The sequence below is a fragment of the Mauremys reevesii genome, linkage group 22, assembly GCF_016161935.1.
Source record: "Mauremys reevesii isolate NIE-2019 linkage group 22, ASM1616193v1, whole genome shotgun sequence".
Classification (NCBI taxonomy): domain Eukaryota; kingdom Metazoa; phylum Chordata; order Testudines; family Geoemydidae; genus Mauremys; species Mauremys reevesii.
Window position 1 is genome coordinate 23,003,087 of NC_052644.1, and position 23,727 is coordinate 23,026,813.

Sequence of the window (23,727 nt, forward strand, 5' to 3'; positions counted from 1 at the left end):
TGTCGCTGTCCCTATGGCTGTCCATCCGTCCCCGTGTCTCTCTGTCCCTCCCTGCGCCCCCAGGACTACAGCCCCCAGTAGGCCCCGCGCGGCCGGGCCGGACCATCCCGCCGGCGGGAGAGGGGGGGCCGCGGGCTCGGAGCCATGCGGATGCGGGCGGGGGGCGGGCACCCCGCCCGGGATGGTTCGGCCCCGCGCCCCGCGCGGCGCGTGGTTCAGCCCGAGCCCGGAGGGTCCGTCAGCGGCGGAGCGGCGCGAGGGGAGAGAGAGAGAGAGAGAGAGGGGTGAGCGGGGGCGGGGCGCGGGGAGCACAAGGGGCGGGGCTCTGGGGTGCAGGGGAGCAGGGGGCCTGGGGCAGCGGGGCCTGGGTAAGGGGGCGGGCTCTGGGGCGCGGGGCAGGGCGGGTAAGGAGAAGGCTGGGGGCGAGGGGAGTGGGAGCTGGGGGCGAGGGGTTGGGGAGCTGGGGAAGGGGAGCTGGGGCGAGGGGTTGGGGAGCTGGGGGCACAGGAGGAATGGGGGAGCTGGCACGGGGAGGGGAGCTGGGGGGGGCTGGGGCACAGGGGAGGAATGGGGAGCTGGGGGCACGGGGAGCTGGGGGCGAGGAGGTTGGGGGAGCTGGGGCACAGGGAGGAATGGGGGAGCTGGGGGCACGGGGAGGGGGAGCTGGGGGCGAGGGGAGCTAGGGGCACGGGGAGGGATGGGAGGAGCTGGGGGCGAGGGGTTGGGAGCTGGGGGCACAATGGGGGAGCTGGGGGCACGGGGAGCTGGGGTATGGGGAGAAATGGGGGTTGCTGGGGCACGGGGTTGGGGGAGCTGGGGCACAGGGGTTGGGGCTGCTGGGGGCACGGGGAGGGATGGGGAGGAGTTGGGGGCACAGGTGGCTGGCTAGGGGATCCTCAGAGATAGCCAGGGAGGGCTGTGGGGATGGGCAGGGGTGCCCTTATGGGGGGACCCCCTGGAGGCAGGTAGGGTGGGGAGCTGGGTGGGGGCACCCTGGGGAGCAGAGGTTAGGGTGGGGGGTAGAAGGGAAGGGCGCCTTGGAGGGAGGATGTTGGGGAATGTAAGGAGGCAGGTGGGGGTCAGGAGGAGGAGGGGGGCTGGAGGGTGGTGACTGAGGTAGGACACTGGGAATTCACAGCCAGTGGGGCGAGGAGTATGGGGGGCACCAGGGTGTGGCTGGGAGGAGGGAGATGGGGGCAGCACTGGGAGGGAGTGGGGGGTGCGGGGCACAGCCCTTGTGTGTGGTTGGGGGAGTGGGGCAAGGAGGGGGAATTCACCGCATGACCCTGATGTTTTGTTATTAGGGGTGTGAGTGGGGACCCCCCTTTCTGTGCTGCCCCCCAAAAACTGTCTGGTTTGCTCCTCTCTGCCTAGAGAATCCTTTGTACCCCCATTGCATGGGGAGGGCTGCTTTGGCTGCCCCCCGAAATGTCTGATCCTTTGCTGAGAGTCAGCGAGGCTCAACATATATCTAGCCCCCCACTCCCTGCCCCACACTTCTGTGTGCTGTACTGGTTGGGGGCATGCTGGGAGCCAGGACTCCTGGGTTCTCTCCCTGGCTCTGGGAGGGGAGTAGGGGCTAGTGGTTAGAGCGGGGGACTGGGAGCCACGACTCCTGGGTTCTTTCACTGGCTCTGGGAGGGGAGTGGGGGCTAGGGGTTAAAGCAGGGGGGTCTGGGAGCTAGGACTCCTGCATCTTGGCTCTCCCATATGCTGCTTGTTCTTGTGCAAATAACTTCCCTTCTCCATGCCTCAGTTTCCCCACCTCAGTGCCCAGGGGAGACTTTCTCTCTGGCGGGGGAGTCCAGAGGGCCCCGGGGTTGGAGGCTGGGTCACTCGTTTGGACCTTCCCCAAACTGGCTTTTTGTTGGCCTGGTTTGGGGCTGATGGGAGCGAAATGGCTTCATTTGCTGTTGCTTTGCATGTGCGTCTCATTTTGTCGCACCCCCCACCTCCCCGCAGTCCGGTTTCCTCTGGCTCCTCCCACTCGCTTGAGCTCTGAAAGGGGACAGCTTAGAGAGTCGGGGGCCGAATACGGTCCCTGAAGGAAGGTCCCTCGGGGAAGACGGGGTTTGAGCTGACTGAGGTAGGAAGGGTCCTGCCAAGCCAGGTATCACTGAGAGCCCTGCCCTGTGTGTGGAGTTGTGTTTTACGCTCCCACATGCGACGCTCTCGACGCTGGTGTGAGGGAACACGGGTGAGATGGTCACGGGGGGGATCCTGGGCTGCTCTGGGGCGATCGAGACAATTAGCCAAAGGGCCTTTGACGAAAACAACAAATTGGTTCCTTGCAGCCAACAAGCAAAGAAAAAGAAACCACAGCTGGGAAATTCCACATGGAAAAACTTAGTTGAGAGTCAAAAAAAATCCACCTAGGGAAAGTCAGACTGAAACCTCGGTTAATGGGACCAAAACCCCAGCGACTGCTGGGAAATCGCACCAGCAAAACGTAGACTAGGTTTGTGATCGTTTGGGGTATGGCCGAGCAGAGCCCTGGCAGGCCGGGCACTGCGCAAGCCACATGAGTAAGATCAGGGCCCCGTCATGCCGGGCGCCGCCCAGACCCCGACCGAGATCGGGCCCCCCGTCGTGCCGGGCACCACCCAGACCCCGACCGAGATCGGGCCCCCCGTCGCGCCGGGCGGTGCCCAGACCCTGACCGAGATCGGGTCCCCCGTCGTGCCAGGCACTGCCCAGACCCCGACCGAGATCGGGTCCCCCGTCGCGCCGGGCGGTGCCCAGACCCCGACCGAGATCGGGCCCCCCGTCGCGCCGGGCGGTGCCCAGACCCGACCGAGATCGGGCCCCCCGTCGCGCCGGGCGGTGCCCAGACCCCGACAGAGATCGGGACCCCCGTCGCGCCGGGCGGTGCCCAGACCCCAACCCAGATCGGGACACCCGTCGCGCCAGGCTGTGCCCAGACCCCGACCGAGATCGGGTCCCCCGTCGCGCCGGGCGCCGCCCAGACCCCGACCGAGATTGGGTCCCCCGTCGCGCCGGGCGCCGCCCAGACCCCAACCGAGATCGGGTCCCCCGTCGCGCCGGGCGGTGCCCAGACCCCGACCGAGATCGGGCCCCCCGTCGCGCCGGGCGGTGCCCAGACCCCGAATATTTAGACTGCAGAGCTTTGCCGAGAGGGCGCTATGGGTCATGGGGTCAGAGCATGCTGGACGTCTGCCAGTGTGTTCAGTCCTGCCCTGGCTCCTGGTGGGAATGAGGAGCCCTTCAATGCCATGGAAAGGGGTTGAACTCAAAGGCAGTGGGAGATGTTAGCCAGTGGGACTCCCTGCCACTGGACGTCATTGATGCCAAGAACCCGGCCGCTCCCCATCTGCTCCCAGGGCGACGCTGTGGCCAGGAGGGCTAATGGGGGGAGTTCTCCAGCCTGTGCCATGTGGGAGATTGGACGGGGTAACAGACCCTGCGGCCCTGGGTGTACGGGTTGAGCTGGATCCCCACCAGGTGGGGCATCTCCCCCCATCCGCCGAGGATCCGGGCTTGCTCTCATCCAGGCTCATGTGGGAGCTTCTCCCCTCGGGGATTAAACCCAACTTGAATGATTACTGGGGCTCTGAGCTAAAGTGGGGGGCAGATACCCCCCCGGGTAATTCCCCCTTCCCGTGTAGCTGGCCAGGGCTGGAGCCAGGATACCAGGCTAGATGGGCCCTTCTGATCCTGCGTGTGCACCTCTCTGGGCCCCATTGCGCTACCCCAGAAGGGCAGAAGGAGTCCCTAGACCACCCAGACTGACCTCCCGGATAGGCCAGAGCGGGTCTGGGGGCTCTTTGCCCCCTCAGCCATCGCCACCCCCCCAGAACTGGGCGCAGGGCTCCGGTATCAGTCCCAACGGGAGGGAAAAGAGGCCTTGCCCCCTCCAGCAGGGACAGGACGCACACATGGCAGGGCTCAGTCCTGCTCTGGGAATGTCTCCCTGTCACCCCCTTGCCATAGCAGGGTCCCTGATCTCCCCCCTGCTTGGGGCTCTGTGTGCCCCCCATTCCTGGGCCCCCCAATCTTCCCCTCACTGTTGTTTTCCCTCCTTTCTGTCTGGGAGGGAAGTTAGTTCTAGGGGTTAGAACAGGGGGCCTGGGTGCCAGGACTCCTGGGTTCTCTCCCTGACTATGGGGCTAAAAGCAGCCACGCTGCCGTTCCCACTGGGGCTCTCAGCCTCACCCCACACGCTAGGACCCAGAGCCCCAGTGGGCTCCGCATGTGTTTGAACCATGCCAGCCTGAGTCATGGAAGCCGGGCTCGGAGGCTCCCGGCCGTGGGGCTGGGTTTGCAGTGCGGCCGCGGCTTCCCCAGCACGTACAGGGGGTGCTGGCTGGACGGGGCGAGTGACCCGCTTGCAATGGGGCAGGGGCCAGGCCGCCTCGCTGAGCGAGGCCTGCGCCACTGGGGCGTGTGTGGTTGGCTGTGTGCAGGCGTGTGCGTGTGTGCAGGCGTGTGCGTGTGTGCAGGCGTGTACGGGGGCGGGCGTGTGCAGGCGTGTGCGTGTGTGCAGGCGTGTACGGGGGCGGGCGTGTGCAGGCGTGTGCGTGTGTGCAGGCGTGTACGGGGGCGGGCGTGTGCAGGCGTGTGCGCAGGCGTGTGCATGCGGGTTCTGGATTTCCTTCGTCCTGTGCCTCCCACTTTGTGTCCAAACTTAATGAATGTCTCTGTGGTTATCTGGTGGGGGGTGAGGGCCACTGCCCCTGCCCCACAGCTGCCCCTTCCCACTCCTGCGCCCCATCCCTGCCCCATGCCCCGCCCCTTCCCTCTCCTGCCCCACAGCCCCGCCCCTCTCCCCTCCCAGCTCTAGCCCTGCCTCGCCCACTCCCTGTGGGAGACCTGAAGGGGCGTGGCCAGTGAGCTGCATTATTCATGAGGTGGGCGGGCCATAGTCCCATCCGGGTCCCGCCGGTTCCTCTCCCCACATCCGGGTGTCCGCGCCGGCAGGGGGCGTGTCCAGGGTCACGGGGCGGGCCGCCCTCCCTTGCAGCCAATGGGCGGGCGGCGTAAGCGTCGCGGGGCGCGTCGGTTGGGCCGCGCGGCCAATGGGCGGAGGAGGGCGGGGCCTGGCGTGCGCCGCGAGCGGGGGGTTTTTGTTCCGGGCCCGGCAGCCGCCATCTTGTGAGAGGAGCCGAGCGGGGGAAGCGAGCGGGGCCGGGAAGGGCCAACCTCATTGGTAACTGGGGACCGGGCCGGACCCCCCCCCCCCGCGCCGGGCTCCCCGGGGTCCGGACCCCGCCCCTGCGAACCGGACCGGACCCCGCCCCGCTGCGAACCGGGCACCGCCCCGCGCGCCGGGCTCCCGGGGACCGGACCCCGCCCCCGCGCGCCGGGCTCCCCGGGACCGGACCCCGCCCCGCGCGCGCCGGGCTCCCGGGGACCGGACCCCGCCCCCGCGAACCGGGCTCCCCGGGGACCGGACCGGACCCCGCGAACCGGGCTCCCCGGGAACCGGACCCCGCCCCCGCGCCGGGCTCCCGGGGACCGGACCCCGCCCCGCGCCGGGCTCCCGGGGACCGGACCCCGCCCCCGCGAACCGGGCTCCCCGGGAACTCAATGGGACCCGCCCCCATGGGCCGGGCTCACTGGTTCCTGATCCCGGCCCGAAACCCGCGTCCCCGATTCTCCTTGGGCTTGAGAAGTGCCTGGGACCTGGACTCCCCCGGGACTGACCTGTTCCCCGGTCCGAAATCCCCCGACCCGACCGTAACCATCCCCGACCAGTGTCCCCTTGATTCCCCTGACCCTTCACCCGCCCCCCCGCCGAACCTGGCTGGGGGCCCTCCCCGGTACCGGCTTCTCAGACCCGATCTGGGTCCCCAAACCCCACGGGGGGATCCCCGACCCAGCCGTGGTCCCCCATACCTAGGCAGGGTCCCTGTCCTGGCTCCTCAGACCTGGCCTGGGTCCCCCCACCCAACATCCCTGATCCGACAGGGACCCTTTTCTGCCTGGGCCTGGGGGTCCTCCCAAGGGAGGGATCTGGGAGGCCTGGTGCTGGGGGGCTTGGGGGAGCCCCTGCATTACTGTCCCCTCTGTGGGGTGCCGCTTCATGGTGTCCTCATGGGACCTGCACCAGCTCCTGGGGATGGGTCTGAGCCCAGCCGACTACTCCACCCTATGGAGGGGACTGCCCCTCTTACACCCTCCCCCCCGCTCAGTGTGGGGCAGGGGGTGCTTGGGAAGCAGAGCCCTGGCTCATGGCCCTTCCCTGCTGAGCTGAGGGGGGTGTGTGGGGCGGGGGGGCTGTGCCGCCTGTGGGACCATGCTGACCTTGGGTAGGGGGGCTTGGGGTCAGGACTCCTGGGTTCTCTCCCCAGCTCTGGGAGGGGAGTGGGGTCCAGGTGGTGAGAGCACTTCCCTGGAGAGCTGGGGATAGGACCCAGGAGTCCTGGTTCCCAGCCCCTAGACTCCCTCCCCTCCCTGCCCTGGGAGGGTTCATTTCAGCTGCGTATCTGGCTGGCCCAGCCCCCTTTCCCAGCAGCACTTGGCCTGTGGGGGGGTCTCTGGGGATGGCAGTTTCTATAGGAGGAAACATGACTCCAGGTAGTGACAGAGCCGCCCAGCGGTCTGAGGCCTGCTGGGGCTGTCACCCCCCCCAACCCCATCTGCCTGCCTTGGCTTGGAGGATTCTCCGGGAGAGCCCCTGACTTCCCAGAGGAGAAGCCCCCGGGGGATGCTGAGCTTAGCCCCTGGTGTGACTGACAGGCGGCTGCTGCCCCGCTCCCTGCTGTCTTGTGCCCTCTGAGCCTTCGGGCACCGGGGGGATCACTGCATGGCTTGGTGTCGCTCATCTCTGCGCCTGGCGCAGCCACTGCCCGGCCTCTAACCCAGCCGAGGAGATGAGACCCGTTGGCCCTTCTGGTGCCCGCGGGGGACAGGCTGGGATCCCGCCCTGTGCCAGAGGGCGCCGTTAGGCGCAGGGGTCACAGCAAGAATGATTGTCGGGGGTGCAGGGGGCTTAAAACCCTGCGGGCTGAGTCAGCTTTGCCTTCGGGCCCTCGGCACAGTGAGGTGGGGGGTGCACGAGACACTGGCTTCTCCTTCGGATTCATTCGCTCGGTTTCATCCGGCCTGACGGGCTGTGACCTGCCTGGTGGCTTTTTCTGGCCCTGAAAGGCCTCTCGGCTCAGTGAGGGGACGCACGCGCCCTGTGAGCGCGCTGCCGAGGAAAGGCGGTGGGTTATCGGCAGCTCGCGAACGCTGCGGCTTTCCAGGGGCTGAGACCTGGCGTGTCCCTCTCTGGAGTCTGCTGTCACGCAGCCGCCGGTTCGGTGCTCCCGCCCAGCTGTGAAACTCTCCCTTGGAGCAACCGCGTCAGCGGGCCGGCCCCCTGCCAGGTCCCACTCTGCTTAGCCCCTGAGCTCTGCCCAGCTGAGCCAGACGCCCGGTCTGAGACGCGTAGCCTCTGCAGGGACCCAGTCACCCCCACCGGGATGTGCAGGGACACCCACCCGCCTTTCCAGACCGAGCAGGGAAACGCCTTTAACCTGCCGCCATCCCCTCGGTGCCCGAAGAGTCCCAATCTCTGTCCCGCTGCCTGTGTCTCGTTCCTCCCTTCTGCTCTCAGCCACTGCTTGCTCTGTGTCTCAGGGCGGGGTGTGTGTGGGGGAGATCACTTAGGATCGAAGCAAAAGGGAATTTTAATGCAGCCCCTTTGGGGGCAGTCCTAGGACAGTGTGGATGGGGGTGTGTTTCTGTTTCAGTTAAACGTGTGGCTCGGGGACAGTTTTCTGTCCAGCCCAGTGTCCTGTCTGCTGTGTAGACCTCCCTGCCCCTCAGTTACGGGACAGCCTGCAGGGGGCCCTTTCAGGATAACGAAACAAGCTCAGGCCCCCGGCGCGGAGCCTATGGCCTGCTTGCCGTAGTTGGGATCCTGTCTGGGGCCCTGCCTCTGGGAATCCTCCCTGCCCTCGGGGTCCATCACATGCACCAAGGAGTGAGATAGTCACTGGTGTTGAAATGGAGTGACTCGCCCTTAGAGCGAATGGGGTGTGCGGCCCAGAGTGGTGGGTTCGGGCAGCAATGGGCTCAGGCTCTCTGCACACTCAGGCGGTGTTGCTGTCACTTGACGTCGGCTTTTCTCCACCCTTACGGCTAGAGACTGGCTGCTTCTTTTCGGAAGGAAAGCGAGACCGTGGGAGATCTGCCCATCCTCCCCTCGGCTGGGGCAGAGGAGCAATTGCAGGATAATTCCAGATGAGCCTGTAGTCAGTTAAAACTGATGGGGAAGATGAGATGAGGTTTTTAATGGATGTATTTGGAGGGGATTGTTCTCAGCGGGCCCTGAAATGCGGCTGCCTCTGGGGTGGGGTGCACCATTCACAGAGCAGTGCTGCGTAGGGAGCTCTATATGAGCACTGAAATGCGGCTGCCTCTGGGGTGGGGTGCACCATTCACAGAGCAGTGCTGCGGAGGGAGCTCTATATGAGCGTTGAAATGCGGCTGCCTCTGGGGTGGGGTGCACCAGTCCCAGAGCAATGCTGCGGAGGGAGCTCTATATGAGCATTGAAATGCGGCTGCCTCTGGGGTGGGGTGCACCAGTCGCAGAGCAGTGCTACGAAGGGAGCTCTATATGAGCATTGAAATGCGGCTGCCTCTGGGGGGGGCGAGGCCCCTGTGCTGCTCTGGTGAGCGCTCTCCTGCCGGTACAAGCCAAGGTGTGAATTTAAGCCCCGGGTGTCGTTCGTGCTGCTTGGGAAGGGTTTCAGTTTAACAGGAAAAAGCCGGGGTTATCCCGGGATAAAGGCGTCTGCTCCGGGGGTTACGCCGCTCTGACTTCCCTGGGGGATACGGGACTGAGCAGTCGGTGTGGCTGGGGCTCGTGGGATGTCTGTGCCGTTCTGTCCCGGGTGCTGGGGCTGGTGGGTTGTTTGAGTCCGCCTGGAATTTCCATGTTTCTCCGCCCTGGGCTGAGCCCCAGATTGGGGTTAGCTCAGCCCTCGGCGGCGATTGGGGTTGGGGGGGGGGTTAATTACCCAGGGCTGGGCTCGGAGGGGGCTGAGCAGTGACCTAGGCCCTGCCTGGGCTATGAAATGAGTCACTGTCCCCGGCGAGGCCCCGCAGGCCCCGCCTGACCCGGCCCCTGGCACGTGGCTTTGTAGAGAGGCTCCCGGATCCGGCACAGCCACTGCTGCGGCCCCCTCTGGGTTGGGGGCAGTTGGGTAGCAGCTGCTTGGGGATACCTGCCTGCCGGGGAGAACGACCCCTGCCCAGCCCCCTCCCAGCAACCCCCACCCTGCGTTGGTTCTGCTGTAGCCGTGTGGGTCCCCCGGTGTTCCCCCGGGTTGGGGAGATGGGGGCTTTGCTCTGACCCCCCCATCCCCCCCCAGATGTCCAGCTCGCCGTTGTCCAAGAAGCGCCGCGTGTCTGGATCTGAGCCGAAGACGGGTTCGAACTGCTCCTCTGGCAACTCCGTACAGAGTGACCCGCGCGCAGCGCCCGCCAACGTGAGTCTGCGGGGCCCCCCCGCCCCTCCCCCCAGTGAGATCCCTCGCAGCCGTGGCTGGTGGGTTCCTGAGGGGCTGCTAACCCTGCAGTCGGGGGCCGCCCAGCGGGTCTCGGGCCGGTGGAGTCCTGCCAGCCTGGGACCAGAACCAGTCTTGGCCAGTTCTGCCGCCAGGGGTCTTCCCCCAAAGCAGTGAGCCCCTTCTCGCCCAGCTGGGACCCCCAGGGTATCCCCTGGCCCCCCGGATCAGACTGAGGGCCCTCTGCCCCGCCGGTTGGGGGCGGGCTCCCCCCCGCACAGGGCCCTGCTGACCTCTGACCCCTCTGCTCACAGGGCATGGCTAAGAATGGCGACGTCGACATCGACGAGGGCCTGTACTCCAGGCAGCTGTAAGTACCAGCAGTGGGTGGTGCCCGCCCCGGAACAAAGGGACTGGAGGCCGGGGGGCGCGGTGCTGGGCGGCGGCTCACGCGTGGCGTCCGTGGCGAAGCCGGGAATGGGCCCTGGGGCGCCCTGCGCCGCGCCCGGCCTGACCGCGCCCTCCCCGCAGGTACGTGCTGGGCCACGAGGCCATGAAGCGGATGCAGAACGCCAGCGTCCTGGTGTCGGGGCTGCGGGGGCTGGGCGTGGAGATCGCCAAGAACATCATCCTGGGCGGCGTCAAGTCGGTCACCCTGCACGACACCGAGCCCGCCCAGTGGGCAGACCTGGCCTCGCAGGTAGGTGCCCGGCCCGGCCGAGCCCTCCCCTCCCCAGCTGTGTGTCTCCCCTGGCCTCCCAGGGCTCCGGCCCCTCCCCTCTGCGCCCCACCTCGCCCTGGGGTCCCCCTCACCTGCCCCCCTTGCCCTCTAGTTCTACCTGCGGGAGGAGGACTTGGGGAAGAACCGGGCCGAGGTCTCCCAGCCGCGCCTGGCCGAGCTCAACTCCTACGTGCCCGTCAGCGTCCACACCGGGGCCCTCACCGAGGACTTCCTGAGCCCGTTCCAGGTACCCGGACGCCTGGGTTCTCCCCCTGGCGCTGGGAGGGGAGTGGGGTCTGGTGGTTAGAATGGTGGGAGGAGCGGGGGCTGGGGGCCAGGACTCCTGGGCCTGTGGGGGGAGGAGGGGTTGGGGTGCAGGCCGGTGCTGAGTGAGGGCCGCGGGGGCCACAGACAGGTGCTGGCAGGCCTGAGGGAGGTGCAGGCTGGAAGATGGGGGCGGGGGATGCAAGTCGAGGGGGCTCTGGGTGGGGGGTGCACACAGCCTGTAAGCGAAGTGGGGAGCAGTGGTGGCGACAGCTGCTTCGGAACACCAGCTGGGGGTTGTCTGGGTGGAGCGGAGGTGCTGGTTGGTGCTGGAGGAGGGACTGGGGGTGCAGGCCAGTGCGCTGGGGGTGCAGGCCAGCACTTGTGGGGCATGGGGGTGCGTGGGGCAGTGCAGATGGGCTCTGTGCCGGGCGGGGGCCTTTGTGGGCCCGGGCCGGCACTGATGGGCTCCAGGTGGGGTGAGCAGTGTGGGCGGGGGGGTGCAGGGGGGCTCCGGGGGCTCGGGCTGGCACTGAGGGGCTCCGGGTCGGGGGCTCGGGGGGCCCGGGCCGGCACTGATGGGCTCCGGGTGGGGGGCTCCGGGGGCCCGGACCGGCACTGATGGGCTCCGGGTGGGGGGCTCCGGGGGCCCGGGCCGGCACTGATGGGCTCCATGTGCGGCAGGTCGTGGTTCTCACCAACTCGCCTCTGGAGGAGCAGCTGCGGGTCGGGGGAATCTGCCACAGCAAGGGCATCAAGATGGTGGTAGCCGACACCAGGGGGCTCTTTGGGTGAGTGCCGGGCTGGGGGCCCCTCCCTTAGCTGCCTCGTCCCTTCTGCTGGGCGGGGGGCGGTAGCCTCCCCTCGCCGGCTCGGGGGGGCGGAACCGGAGCCTGGGCTGGGACAGGCGTCCTCAGGGAGGTGGGGCTGGTGGGGGGCCGGGGCCCTGGGGACAGCGCTGCCTGGGGGGGGAAGAGGCTGGAGCCCGGGCGGGGGATCTCGGGGGAAGGGGGCTGCAGCCCAGGCTGGGGAGGGAATCTCAGGGGTGGGGTTGGCTGCCCCACGCTCACCCCTCTCCCCACAGTCAGCTCTTCTGTGACTTCGGGGACGAGATGGTCGTGACAGACACCAACGGGGAGCAGCCGCTCAGCACCATGGTCTCCATGATCACCAAGGTAATGCTGGCCCGGACGCCTGGGTTCTCCCCCTGGCTCTGGGAGGTGGGGGCTGGGAGCCCGGACGCCTGGGTTCTCCCCTGGCTCTGGGAGGGTGGGGGCTGGGAGCCCGGACGCCTGGGTTCTCCCCTGGCTCTGGGAGGGTGGGGCTGGGAGCCCGGACGCCTGGGTTCTCCCCTGGCTCTGGGAGGTGGGGGCTGGGAGCCCGGCCGCCTGGGTTCTCTCCCGGGCTCTGGGCGGTCTGGGAGCCAGGACGCCTGGTTTCTCGGCCTGGCTCGGGGGGGGCTGGGAGCCAGGACGCCTGGGTTCTCCCCCTGGCTCTGGGAGGGGTGGGGGGGCTGGGAGCCAGGGCGCCTGGGTTCTCCCCCTGGCTCTGGGAGGGGGTGGAGGGGCTGGGAGCCCGGACGCCTGGGTTCTCCCCTGGCGCTGGGAGGGGTGGGGCTGGGCCCGGACGCCTGGGTTCTCTCCCGGCTCTGGGAGGGGTGGGGCTGGGAGCCAGGACGCCTGGGTTCTCCCCTGGCTCTGGGAGGGGTGGGGGGGCTGGGAGCCAGGGCGCCTGGGTTCTCCCCCTGGCTCTGGGAGGGGGTGGAGGGGCTGGGAGCCAGGACGCCTGGGTTCTCCCCTGGCTCTGGGAGGGGTGGGGGGGGCTGGGAGCCAGGGCGCCTGGGTTCTGTGCCTGGCACTGCTGGGCTCACCGCCTCCGCGTCGGCAGGGCTGCCCGGGGGAGGTGACCTGCCTGGACGAGGCTCGGCACGGCTTTGAGAGCGGGGACTTCGTCTCCTTCACTGAGGTGGACGGCATGGAGGAGCTCAACCGCTGCCCCCCCATGGAGATCAAAGTGCTGGGTGAGACGCTGGGCACCATGGGGAGCGGGCTGGGGGGCTGGGCAGGCGCTGCCCCGGCAGGGCCGGGGCTGGGGGCTGGGCAGGGGCGCTTTCCCGGCAGGGCTGGGGCTGGGGGCTGGGCAGGCGCTCCCCGGCAGGGCCGGGGCTGGGGGTACCGTGCCATGCCGTGGGGGGCTGGGCAGGGGGCGCTCTCCCCAGCAGGGCCGGGTGCTGGGGGGGTGCTGTGCCATGCCGTGGGGGGCTGGGCAGGGGGCGCTCTCCCCGGCAGGGCTGGGTGCTGGGGGGCTGGGCAGGGGGCGCTCTCCCCCTTCGCTGACCCTCGCTCTCCCCCGCAGGGCCCTACACCTTCAGCATCGGCGACACCAGCAGCTTCTCCGAGTACGTGCGGGGCGGCATCGTCTCCCAGGTCAAGATGCCCAAGAAGATCAGCTTTGTGAGTGGGGCCTGGGCTGGGTGGGGCGGCTGGGCATGCCCTGGGCACTAGCTCTCCCCCCACATGGGGGGGGGGAACCTCGACTCCCGGGCTCGGGGGCACAAGGGGGGACGGCTGCTTTCCCAGCTCCTTCCTCCCCTGCCGCCACCAGCCTGGGGCCAAGGGGCAGCTCCGCAGCAGGGACAGTGTCCCCTGGCGAGGGCAGAGCGAGGGAATGCAGGGTCCTTTCTGCCCTGGGGGTCTAGGCAGCCCCCCCTTCCCTGCGGAGGGGGAACCGTAGTCACTTGAATTGTGGGGTGCGGGGGGTTCTCTGCTCTCTGGGTGCTGCCAAGTTGGGTCTCCCATCAGTAGGGTTCAGAGTGAACATCATGCGGCCTCACATGGGCCTGTGATTCCTCAGGCTGTTGGTCTGTGAGCCAGGCCCGGGACCCCTGGTTCCTTCCCCTGTGGGGCAGAGCGTGTGTTGGGGGTCAGGTTGGGGGGGGGCAGGTGAGCGAATGGGGGATTGTCGGCTGCCCCTCACCCCCACCCCGCTCCCCACAGAAGCCCCTGAGCGTGGCGCTGGCCGAGCCCGACTTCGTGGTGACCGACTTCGGGAAGTTCGACCGCCCGGCGCATCTGCACCTGGCCTTCCAGGCCCTGCACGGCTTCCAGCGCCAGCACCAGCGCCTGCCGCGGCCCCGCAGCGAGGTAGGGCCCGGATGGGACGGGCCGGGGCGGGCTGACGGGCGAGGGGGTCTCTGTGTTACCGCCCCCCCTGCCTCCCCCCCACCCCGTGTCCCGTCCCCTCCCCCGTCCATCTGTGTCCTGTCTCTGCCCCCCCTGGCCCTGTGCGACCTGCCCTCCCCTCAGTGCCGTCCCTCCCCTCGTGTCCTGTCCCTGCCCCTGAGGCACTGCACGATCTGCCTCTCCCCTCCTCCTGTCCCTGCCCCACCCACCCGGGCCCTCTGCGACCTGCCTTCCCACCCCACCCCGTCCATCTGTGTCATGTCCTCCCCGCCCTGTGCGACCTGCCTCCTCCCCCCTCCCCGAGTGCCGTCCTCCCCTCTCGTGTCCTGTCCCTGCCCCCGGCGGCCCTCCACGATCTGCCTCTCTCCCCCCCCCCTCCTGTCCCTGCCCCACCCACCCCGGCCCTCTGCGACCTGCATCCCCGTCCCTGCCCCTGAGGCACTGCATGACCTGCCCCCTCCGCCCCTGCCTCCCCGTGTGCCGTCCCTCCCCTCGTGTCCTGTCCCTGCCCCTGGGGCACTGCATGACCTGCCTCTCCCGTGTCCTGTCCCTGCCCCACACCCCCAGGCCCTCTGCGACCTGCCCCCCATGTGCCCCCTCCCCCTCGTGTCCTGCCCCACCCCTGGGGCACTGCACAACCTGCCTCCCCACCCCTTGTGTCCTGTCCCCAACCCCTGGGGCACTGCACGACCTGCCGGGCCCCCGCCCTCTGCGACCTGCCTCCCTCCCCCACCCCTGCTGTCCCCTCCCCTCATGTCCTGTCCCCGCCCCTGGGGCACTGCACAACCTGCCTTCCCCCTCCCGCCCCCGTTTGCCCTGTCTTGTGTGACCGCCCCTGTCTGTGCCCTGTCCCTGACCCCGGGTGCTGTGTGATCGGATCCCTGCCACCCTGGGCGCTGTGCGACCTGCCTCTTGCCATGCGTGCCCCGCCCCGGGCGCTGTGCCCCGCCCGGGCGCTGTGCGACCCGCCCCAGGCTGTGCCCGTCCCTGCCCTCGGGCGCTGTGCGACCCGCCCCCCAGGCTGTGCCCCGTCCCTGCCCCTGGGGCGCTGTGCGACCTGCCCCCCCCGTGTGTGCCCCCCCGGGGCGCTGCTGACCCCTCTTCCCGGCAGGCGGACGCGGCCGAGGTGCTGGCGCTGAGCCAGGCGGTGAACGAACGGGCCCCCCCAGCGCTGAAGCAGGAGAAGCTGGACGAGGGGCTGATCAAGGAGCTGGCATACCAGGCCGCCGGGGACCTGGCGCCCGTCAACGCCTTCATCGGGGGACTGGCTGCCCAGGAGGTCATGAAGGTAGCGCCAGGACGCCTGGGTCCCGTCCCCGGCTCTGGGAGGGGAGTGCGGGTGGGGTGGGGGGGCTGGAGCCAGGACTCCGGGGTTCTATCCCCCGCTCTGGGAGGGGGGTGCGGGGGGGGTGGTGGGGCTGGGAACCAGGACTCCGGGGTTCTATCCCCCGCTCTGGGAGGAGTGCGGGTGGGGTGGTGGGGCTGGGAGCCAGGACTCGGGGTTCTATCCTGCTCTGGGAGGAGTGCGGGTGGGGTGGTGGGGGCTGGGAGCCAGGACTCCGGGGTTCTATCCCCTGCTCTGGGAGGGGAGTGCGGGTGGGGTGGTGGGGGCTGGGAGCCAGGACTCCGGGGTTCTATCCCTGGCTCTGGGAGGGGAGTGGGGGTAGGGTGGGGGGGCTGGGAGCCAGGACTCTGGGGTTCTATCCCCCGCTCTGGGAGGGGAGTGGGGGGGGGGGGAGGGGGGGCCTGGGAGCCAGGGCTCCAGGGTTCTATCCCTGGCTCTGGGAGGGGACTGGGGCTGGAAAGCTCTGGGGCTCCCGAGTTGGGGGCTGGGCCCCACTGTTGAGCGCTGCTGGGGGTCTGCATCTGGCATGGGGGTGGCTGGCCAGCGTGCCCCTGCCCTGACGCTCCCCCCCGCCCCAGGCCTGCTCCGGGAAGTTCATGCCCATCATGCAGTGGCTCTACTTCGACGCACTGGAGTGTCTGCCCGAGGACAGCAAGGAGGCGCTGACAGAGGAGCAGTGCCGCCCGGTGAGTGACCGCAGGAGCCGAGGCTGGGATGGTGGGTGGGGATTCGGGGGGGGAGAGAGCCTGGCGCTGAGGTGGCAGCGGCTCGGGATTGTGGGGGAGCCCAGTGCCGGCGTGGCAGCGGGTCGGGATCGGGGGGCACCGGCAGAGCTGGGGGGGCAGCGGGTCGGGATCGGGGGGCACCGGCAGAGCTGGGGGTGGCAGCGGGTCGGGATCGGGGGGCACCGGCAGAGCTGGGGGTGGCAGCGGGTCGGGATCGGGGGGCACCGGCAGAGCTGGGGTGACTGTCTCTCCCCTCTCCCCAGAGGAACAGCCGTTACGACGGGCAGATCGCCGTGTTCGGGGCTGACCTGCAGGCCAAGCTGGGGCAGCAGAAGTATTTCCTGGTGAGTGCTGCCGGGTTCCCACTGGACTCCCGGGCCCTGCCGGGTCTGGCCCCACAGCAAACCCCCTCGGGGGGACGAGCCGGAGTCACTGGGCGGCCGGAGTCTGATCCCAGCTCCTTGGAGGCAAACGCCGGGGGGGAGAAACCCAGCTGCTGGCGCTGGGGCCGACGCTCGGTGCTGGGGGTCCCTGGTCCGCAGCATGTGCCGTGGGTGCTGTTTGGACCCCGGTGCAGCCGGCCTGGGCGCCTGGAACCTTCCCCCGTCTCGCCCCCTCACCCCCATCTCGCCCCTCCCCAGGTGGGCGCCGGCGCCATCGGCTGCGAGCTGCTGAAGAACTTTGCCCTGCTGGGGCTGGCGTGCGGGGACGGCGGGGAGGTGACCGTGACCGACATGGACACCATCGAGAAATCCAACCTCAACCGCCAGTTCCTCTTCCGGCCCTGGGACGTCACGGTGCGCTGGGGGGGCTGGGAAGCGGGATCTGCGAGTGGTGGGGGCTGGGAGGCAGGACTCCTGGGTTCCGTTCGTATCTCAGGTGACTAACTCGGGGTCCCTCCCCCCTCCCCCCAGAAAATGAAGTCTGACACAGCAGCGGCCGCGGTGCGGCAGATGAACCCCAACATCCACATCACGAGCCACCAGGACCGTGTGGGGCCCGACACGGAGCGAGTCTACGACGACGACTTCTTCGAGGGCCTGGACGGCGTGGCCAACGCGCTGGACAACGTGGACGCCAGTGAGTGACGCGTGGGGGGGGCCGTCCCCCAGCCGCACCTCAGCACCGTGCCAGCCATCCTTGGGTGGTGTTATATGTGGCTGTTCCGCAGCTGCCCCACCCCAGAGGTGGCTGCATCTCAGCGCCGGGCGAGCTGTCCTGGCCCCCCAGCGCTGTGGTTCTGGGGTCTCCTGCCCCATTGTGCTGGTGCTAACCCTGTGCGCCTGCCCCCAGGGATGTACATGGACCGCCGGTGCGTCTATTACCGCAAGCCCCTGCTGGAGTCCGGCACGCTGGGCACCAAGGGCAACGTCCAGGTGGTGATCCCCTTCCTGACGGAGTCATACAGCTCCAGCCAGGACCCCCCCGAGAAATCCATCCCCATCTGCACCCTCAAGAACTTCCCCAATGCCATTGAGCACACGCTGCAGGTGAGCGCCCGGACGCCGGGGTTCCCTCCCCGCGGGGGCTGGGAGCCAGGATGCCTGGGTTCTACCTCGCTGCTTGGGCAGGGAGTGGGGTGTGGTGGGTCAGAGCGGGGGAGGGGGGGGGCTGGGAGCCAGGACGCCTGGGTTCTACCTCGCTGCTTGGGCAGGGAGTGGGGTGTGGTGGGTCAGAGCGGGGGGGCTGGGAGCCAGAACGCCTGGGAGGGGAGTGGGGTGTGGAGGGTCAGAGCGGGGGAGGACTGGGAGCCAGGACGCCTGGGTTCTCTCCCTGGCTCTGGGAGGGGAGTGGAGTGTGGTGGGTCAGAGCGGGGGGTCTGGGAGCCAGAACTCCTGGGTTCTCTCCCTGGCTCTGGGTGCAGAGTGGAGTCTAGTCATTAGGGCAGGGGCTGGGAGCCAGGACTCCTGGGTTCTTTCCTCGACTTGGGGGCTGGGGTCTAATTCATCTGACTGGCCTGGGGGGGGTCCCCCCACCCCGGTGACTCTGCTCTGTCCCGCAGTGGGCCCGGGACGAGTTCGAAGGCCTCTTCAAGCAGCCGGCGGAGAGCGTCAACCAGTACATCTCGTGAGTGGCGGGTTTGGGGGGGCGCGCGGCCCACTCTTCTCTGCTCTGCCCTGGGGGCGGGAGGGTCTGGGGGGCTGCCCCCTCTGAGCTGTGTGTCCCCCCAGAGACCCCAAGTTCATGGAGCGCACGCTCAAGCTGCCGGGCACGCAGCCCCTGGAGGTGCTGGAGGCCGTCAACAAGAGCCTGGTGAGCGAGCGGCCCCGGAGCTGGGCCGACTGCGTGGGCTGGGCCTGCCGCCACTGGCACTGCCAGTACAGCAACAACATCCGCCAGCTGCTGCACAACTTCCCGCCCCACCAGGTGAGCCCCCCCCGCCCGGCCCGGCCCAGCCCCCTCCCCCTCCGGGCCCCCGCTCTGACCCCGCCCCCCTCTGGTGTATTGCAGAAGACCAACTCCGGCACCCTGTTCTGGTCGGGGCCCAAGAGATGTCCCCACCCCCTCACCTTCGACGACAGCAACGTGAGTATCGGGGGGTGTCATTAGGGGTCAGGGTTAACGCCCATCCTCCCTCCCTCCCACCGCCCCCAGCACATGGATTACCAGGTTAGGAACCCATCTGTGCCCCCTCAGCCCCACACGTGGGTGGGTGGGTGTGTGAGTGATAGTTAGGGGTCAGGGTTAATGCCCCTCTATCCCCCACACTTCTGTGCATGGATTACAGGGGAGTGTTGTCATTAGGGCTCAGGGTAAACACCCCCTGCACATGGATTACAGGGGGTGTTGTCATTAGGGCTCAGGGTAAACGCCCCCTGCACATGGATTACAGGGGGTGTTGTCATTAGGGCTCAGGGTTAACACCAGTCTTTCCACCCCCCAGCCCCTGCACATGGATTACATCGTGGCGGCGGCGAATCTCTTTGCCCAGACCTACGGCATCACGGGCACGCGGGACGTGGGCGCTGTGGCCGAGCTGCTGCACCAGGTGCAGGTGCCCGAGTTCACGCCCAAGTCTGGCGTGCGGATCCACATCTCAGACCAGGAGCTGCAGAACGCCAACGCCTCCGTCGGTACGGCGTGGGGGGCCGTCCCGGTGCGCCCTCGGGCACCGTGACTGGGGGGGCGGGTCTGCTGCCAATTAGGGCTGGTCCCTGGCGTGGAGCCCAGGGCCCCTTGCGGTCGTGGGTGTCCTTGCCAGGCGTTCATGGGCTCTGCTCTGCCCCCAGACGACAGCCGGCTGGAGGAGCTGAAATCCAGCCTGCCCAACCCTGAGGACCAGCAGAGCTTCCGCATGTACCCCATCGACTTCGAGAAGGTGAGCCGGGCAGGGCCGGGCCCGGGGAGCCCGTGCCGGGATTGGGGGGGTGCAGGCCGGCCGCTGGGAGCAAGCGCTGGCCAGGTGTGGCGTTACTCTGCATCTGCTCCCTGGCTGCCACCCAGAGGTGACTGCATCTCACCACGGGGCGAGCCATCCCTGTGTGGTGTTATATGCGGCTGTTCCTTAGCTGCCCCGCCCCAGAGGTGGCTGCGTCTCAGTGCTAGGCAAACCCTCCCCGTGCGGTGTTATATGTGGCTGTTCCTCAGCTGCCCCGCCCCAGAGGTGGCTGCGTCTCAGTGCCAGGCAAACCCTCCCCGTGCGGTGTTATATGCGGCTGTTCCCCAGCTGCCCCGCCCCAGAGGTGGCTGCTTTTCCCTCTCACCCTCTCTCTCGTTCAGGACGACGACACTAATTTCCACATGGATTTCATCGTGGCGGCGTCGAACCTGCGGGCTGAGAACTACGACATCCCGCCTGCCGACCGGCACAAGGTGGGCAGTGGCCTCGGCCGGTTGGGGGGAGGCAGGGAGCTCGCTGCGGCGCTCTGCCTCCCCTCCCGCCCGACGCTGACGTCTCTGCCCCTCCCCAGAGCAAGCTGATCGCTGGGAAGATCATCCCGGCCATTGCCACGACGACGGCGGCCGTGGTGGGGCTGGTGTGTCTGGAGCTGTACAAAGTGGTGCAGGGCCACAAGCGGCTGGAGTCCTACAAGAACGGCTTCCTCAACCTGGCCCTGCCGTTCTTCGGCTTCTCTGAGCCCATCGCCTGCCCCCGCAACAAGGTGGGTGCGCGGTGTCCTGCCCCCCCCCCCCCAGGCCCCAGCCCGTATCCTCTGCCCCCTCGCAACAAGGGGGTGCGCGGTGTCCTGCCCCCCCAGCCCGTATCCTCTGCCCCTCGCAACAAGGGGGTGCGCGGTGTCCTGCCCCCCCTCCACCCTGCCCCCCCAGCCCGTATCCTCTGCCCCCTCGCAACAAGGGGGGTGCGCGGTGTCCTGCCCCCCCCCAGGCCCCAGCCCGTATCCTCTGCCCCCTCATAACAAGGTGGGTCCCCCAACCTGTGCCCTGCCCTGCGCTCTTCTCCCCCCTCCCGGACATACGACAAGTGGCGATGGTAGGGTCTGGTTTGGGCTGGGCTGGGGGGTTCCTCCCCGGCGTCTCTGACCCGTTCTCCCCCCTGCCCCCAGTACTACGACATTGAGTGGACGCTGTGGGACCGGTTCGAGGTGCAGGGGGTGCAGCCCAGCGGGGAGGAGATGACGCTGCGCCAGTTCCTGGCCTATTTCAAGGTGATACCCTGGTGGTGGGTGTCAGAGCGGGGGCCGGGGGGGGTGTCTGGGCAGTGTCTGATTCACCCCCCACCCTCTCCGCGCCGAGCGAGCTCTGGCTGGAGATCACTATGCTGGGGATGGGGGCAGGGAGCTGAGGGAGGGGATCTGGGCACTATCTGACCCCCCGGTTCTCCCCCCCCCGCAGAGCGAGCACCGGCTGGAGATCACTATGCTGGGGATGGGGGCAGGGAGCTGAGGGAGGGGTTGGGGATCTGGGCACAGTCTGACCCCCGTTCTCGCAGAGCGAGCACCGGCTGGAAAACCCTATGCTGGGGGGATGGGGGGGGCAGGGAGCTGAGGGAGGGGGTTGGGGGGGATCTGGGTACAGTCTGACCCCCATTCTCCCTGCAGAGCGAGCACCGGCTGGAGATCACTATGCTGGGGGCTGGGGGCAGGGAGCTGAGGGAGAGGTTGGGGGATCTGGGCACAGTCTGACCCCAGTTCTCCCGCAGAGCGAGCACCGGCTGGAGATCACTATGCTGGGGATGGGGGTGCAGGGAGCTGAGGAGGGGTTGGGGGGATCTGGGCACAGTCTGACCCCCCTTCCCGCAGAGCGAGCACCGGCTGGAAATCACTATGCTGGGGATGGGGGCAGGGAGCTGAGGAGGGGTTGGGGATCTGGGCACAGTCTGGCAGAGCGAGCACCGGCTGGAAATCACTATGCTGGGGATGGGGGCAGGGAGCTGAGGAGGGGTTGGGGGATCTGGGCACAGTCTGGCCCCCGCAGAGCGAGCACCGGCTGGAGATCACTATGCTGGGGGGATGGGGGGGGCAGGGAGCTGAGGGTGGGGGTTGGGGGGGATCTGGGCACAATCTGACCCCCTTTCCCGCAGAGCGAGCACCGGCGGGATATCACTATGCGGGGGGGAGGGGGGGGGCAGGGAGCTGAGGGAGGGGGTTGGGGGGGATCTGGGTACAGTCTGACCTCAGCCGTTCTCCCCCGCAGAGCGAGCACCGGCTGGAGATCACTATGCTGGGGGGATGGGGGGTGGGCAGGGAGCTGACGGAGGGGGTTGGGGGGGATCTGGGCACAATCTGACCCCCCGGTTTTCCCCCCCCGCAGAGCGAGCACCGGCTGGAGATCACTATGCTGTCGCAGGGCGTCTCCATGCTCTACTCCTTCTTCATGCCGCCCGCCAAGCTGCGTGAGCGCCACGACCAGCCGTACGTACCCGGGGTGCCCCCTCCCTGGGCACTCGGACCCACTGTCAGCCACCCCGGGGGGGGGGGGGCAGGGTCCCCCTCCCTCTGGGGCGACTGGGGGCCAGGTTTACCTGGTTGGGGGGGAGCGGGGTGGGGGGGCTATCCTGGTCCTGGGGGCCTGCCCATTGGCTGCAGGTTAGGGGTCCCCCCTCTCGGGGGGGGGGTCCCCACCGGCTCCGCCCTGACCGTGCCCCACCCCCAGGATGACGGAGATCGTGACCAAGGTGTCGAAGAAGAAGATCGGGCGACACGTCAAGGCCCTGGTCTTCGAGCTCTGCTGCAACGACGACAGCGACTGCGACATCGAGGTGCCCTACGTCCGCTACACCATCCGCTAGGGGCGGGGCCTCCCCACGCCCCGCCCCAAGGGCTCACTGGGCGGGGCCTCCCCGCGCCCCGCCCCCCACGGTTAAAGTGATGCAAAACATGGACTAAAGGGCCTCCCCCCAGGAATTGGTCTGAGGTTTGGGGCTGGGTGGCAGGGGGCATCCTGCCCCCCTTTCCTGCTGGGAACCCCCACCCCTGCCATGATCCTGTTCTTGAGGCGCTTTAACCCCGCCCCCTTACTGTTAGTCGTATTGTCTTGACTCCACCCCCTCCCCCGCACATGCTCACTTGCTCACTGATGGGGGATGGGGCATCTCTTGCCCTGCGGTGCCAGTTCTGTATGGGGGGGGGCATGGCAGCGGGGGAACCCACCCCCTGCTGCTGGAGCTGGTGTCCGTCTGCTGCTTGCCTGCCCAGTGGGGGCGGGCGGGGGGGGGGGGTTAATGCAGAACTGGTGAGAGGAATTACTGAATAAATAGACGTTTGCAAAACCTGCCGGCGCCCCCACGTCTGGTCATTGGTGGGACGTGTGTGTGTGTGTGGGGATCACTGCCCCATGGCGTTCTGCGGCTGCCCCCCTAGAAGGGTCCTGGGCACTCTGTGTGGGGCAGATGGGCCTAAGGGAGGGAGCCAGGGGAGGGTGCTCCTCCCCCTGCAGAGGCAGTACAGATCCCAGCTCTGTTCCCAGGGTGGGCACCAGCCTGAGGGGGGGCAGCCTCTTTCCCCAGGTGGTTTATCTTCAGGGGTCTCTGGGGGCTGGTCGATCCCTCGGTGCTGCCCAGCCTGGTTGGGTCTCCTCCTGGGGGCCATTTCCTCCCTCTCCAGCTGTGCCCCATCAGCCTGCCCAGGTCCTGCTGCTAGGGTGGGATGGTGGCCTGAGCTTCTGTCTCCCACCCCTCCGTCCTGCCCTCTCCCTCCGGTGCTGTGAGAATCATGTGGCAGTGAGTTCCCCAGCTCCCAGGGCCTGTGGTGTGAGAGCAGCTGTGCTGGGGGAGCCCTGGCCTTGAGCTAACCTCAACCCCCCCCCCCCCACCCTGTGTGGCTGTATCATTCCCCTGGAGGCTGGGGGGGGACTTCCCCCCCCCCCCATGGGCCAGGGAGCCCTCGCCCTCCACTAGCCCAGCCCCAGCATGTTCCTGGGTGGGGGTGCAGGGAGCAGGGCAGATTCCCCAGGGGGAGGGGTTGCTGGGGGCAGGGGGGTACCAGGGCCCAGGGGTGCAGGGGGTGGGGTTCCCTGAGTGAGGGGGTGCTGGGGGTGGAGGGTGCAGGAGTTCCTGGGGGGAGGTGCAAGGGGCGGGGGGGATTATCCAATGAGGGAGGGGGGTGGAGGGGTTGCTGGGTGGGCGGGGGAGTTACCCAAGGGGGGTGCAGGGGCTGGGGTTGCCATGGGCAGGGGGTGGGGGGAGCAGGGTGAAGGAGTTCCTGGGGGGGGGTTCCTGGGGGGAGGGGCTCCTGGAGGGGGTGGCTGGGGGGGATTCGAGCGGGGCTCGTTTCTATGGAGCCCGTCGACATCAGAGCAACCGTGTCCCGAACAGGCGGGAAGCGCGGCCATTGGCCCGCTCCACGTGTCAGTCGCGGGTCTGGGCGGGGCTCGGAGGGTGCGGGCCTGTGGGCGGGGTCAGGCGTGGAGCAGGCCGCTGTCCCCATTGGTTGCTTTGTGCTGTCAGTCAAAGTGATTGACGCTACTTTGAGCTGCGGGAGCCCCGCCCCGCAGCGGGATTGGCGAGGAAAATGGCCCCTGCCCGCCTCTTGGCTGGTTCGCGGGAAGTCTAATGCCTTGGCGGGACCTTCAACCCTGCCCTCCGACAGCGGTTGGATGGTTTGCTGGCCTAGTCCTGCCTCATTGGCTTCTT

General features: G+C 68.4%; 1 protein-coding gene across 2 annotated transcripts; it reads left to right on the forward strand.

Moving 5' to 3' along the window:
- Positions 1–196: 196 nt before the first annotated feature.
- UBA1 (ubiquitin like modifier activating enzyme 1) lies at positions 197–22,882 on the forward strand. Of its 2 annotated transcripts, none has more exons than XM_039510893.1 (26): positions 197–284; positions 9,324–9,440; positions 9,773–9,828; positions 9,990–10,158; positions 10,292–10,426; positions 11,128–11,234; positions 11,528–11,618; positions 12,331–12,463; positions 12,799–12,896; positions 13,440–13,586; positions 14,737–14,913; positions 15,549–15,656; positions 15,959–16,039; positions 16,337–16,492; positions 16,610–16,775; positions 16,989–17,185; positions 17,698–17,762; positions 17,867–18,062; positions 18,147–18,221; positions 18,580–18,769; positions 18,926–19,014; positions 19,416–19,508; positions 19,607–19,798; positions 20,201–20,302; positions 21,408–21,508; positions 21,750–21,891. In XM_039510893.1, the coding sequence occupies exons 2-26, from the start codon at positions 9,324–9,326 to the stop codon at positions 21,883–21,885; spliced, it is 3,177 nt and encodes a 1,058-aa protein (XP_039366827.1). In that variant the 5' UTR covers positions 197–284; the 3' UTR covers positions 21,886–21,891. The 2 variants fall into 2 exon arrangements, with proteins under 2 accessions (XP_039366827.1, XP_039366826.1); XM_039510892.1 differs by lacking the exon at positions 197–284 and adding an exon at positions 5,024–5,167 and having other exon boundaries at positions 21,750–22,882.
- The last annotated feature ends 845 nt before the right edge of the window (positions 22,883–23,727 follow it).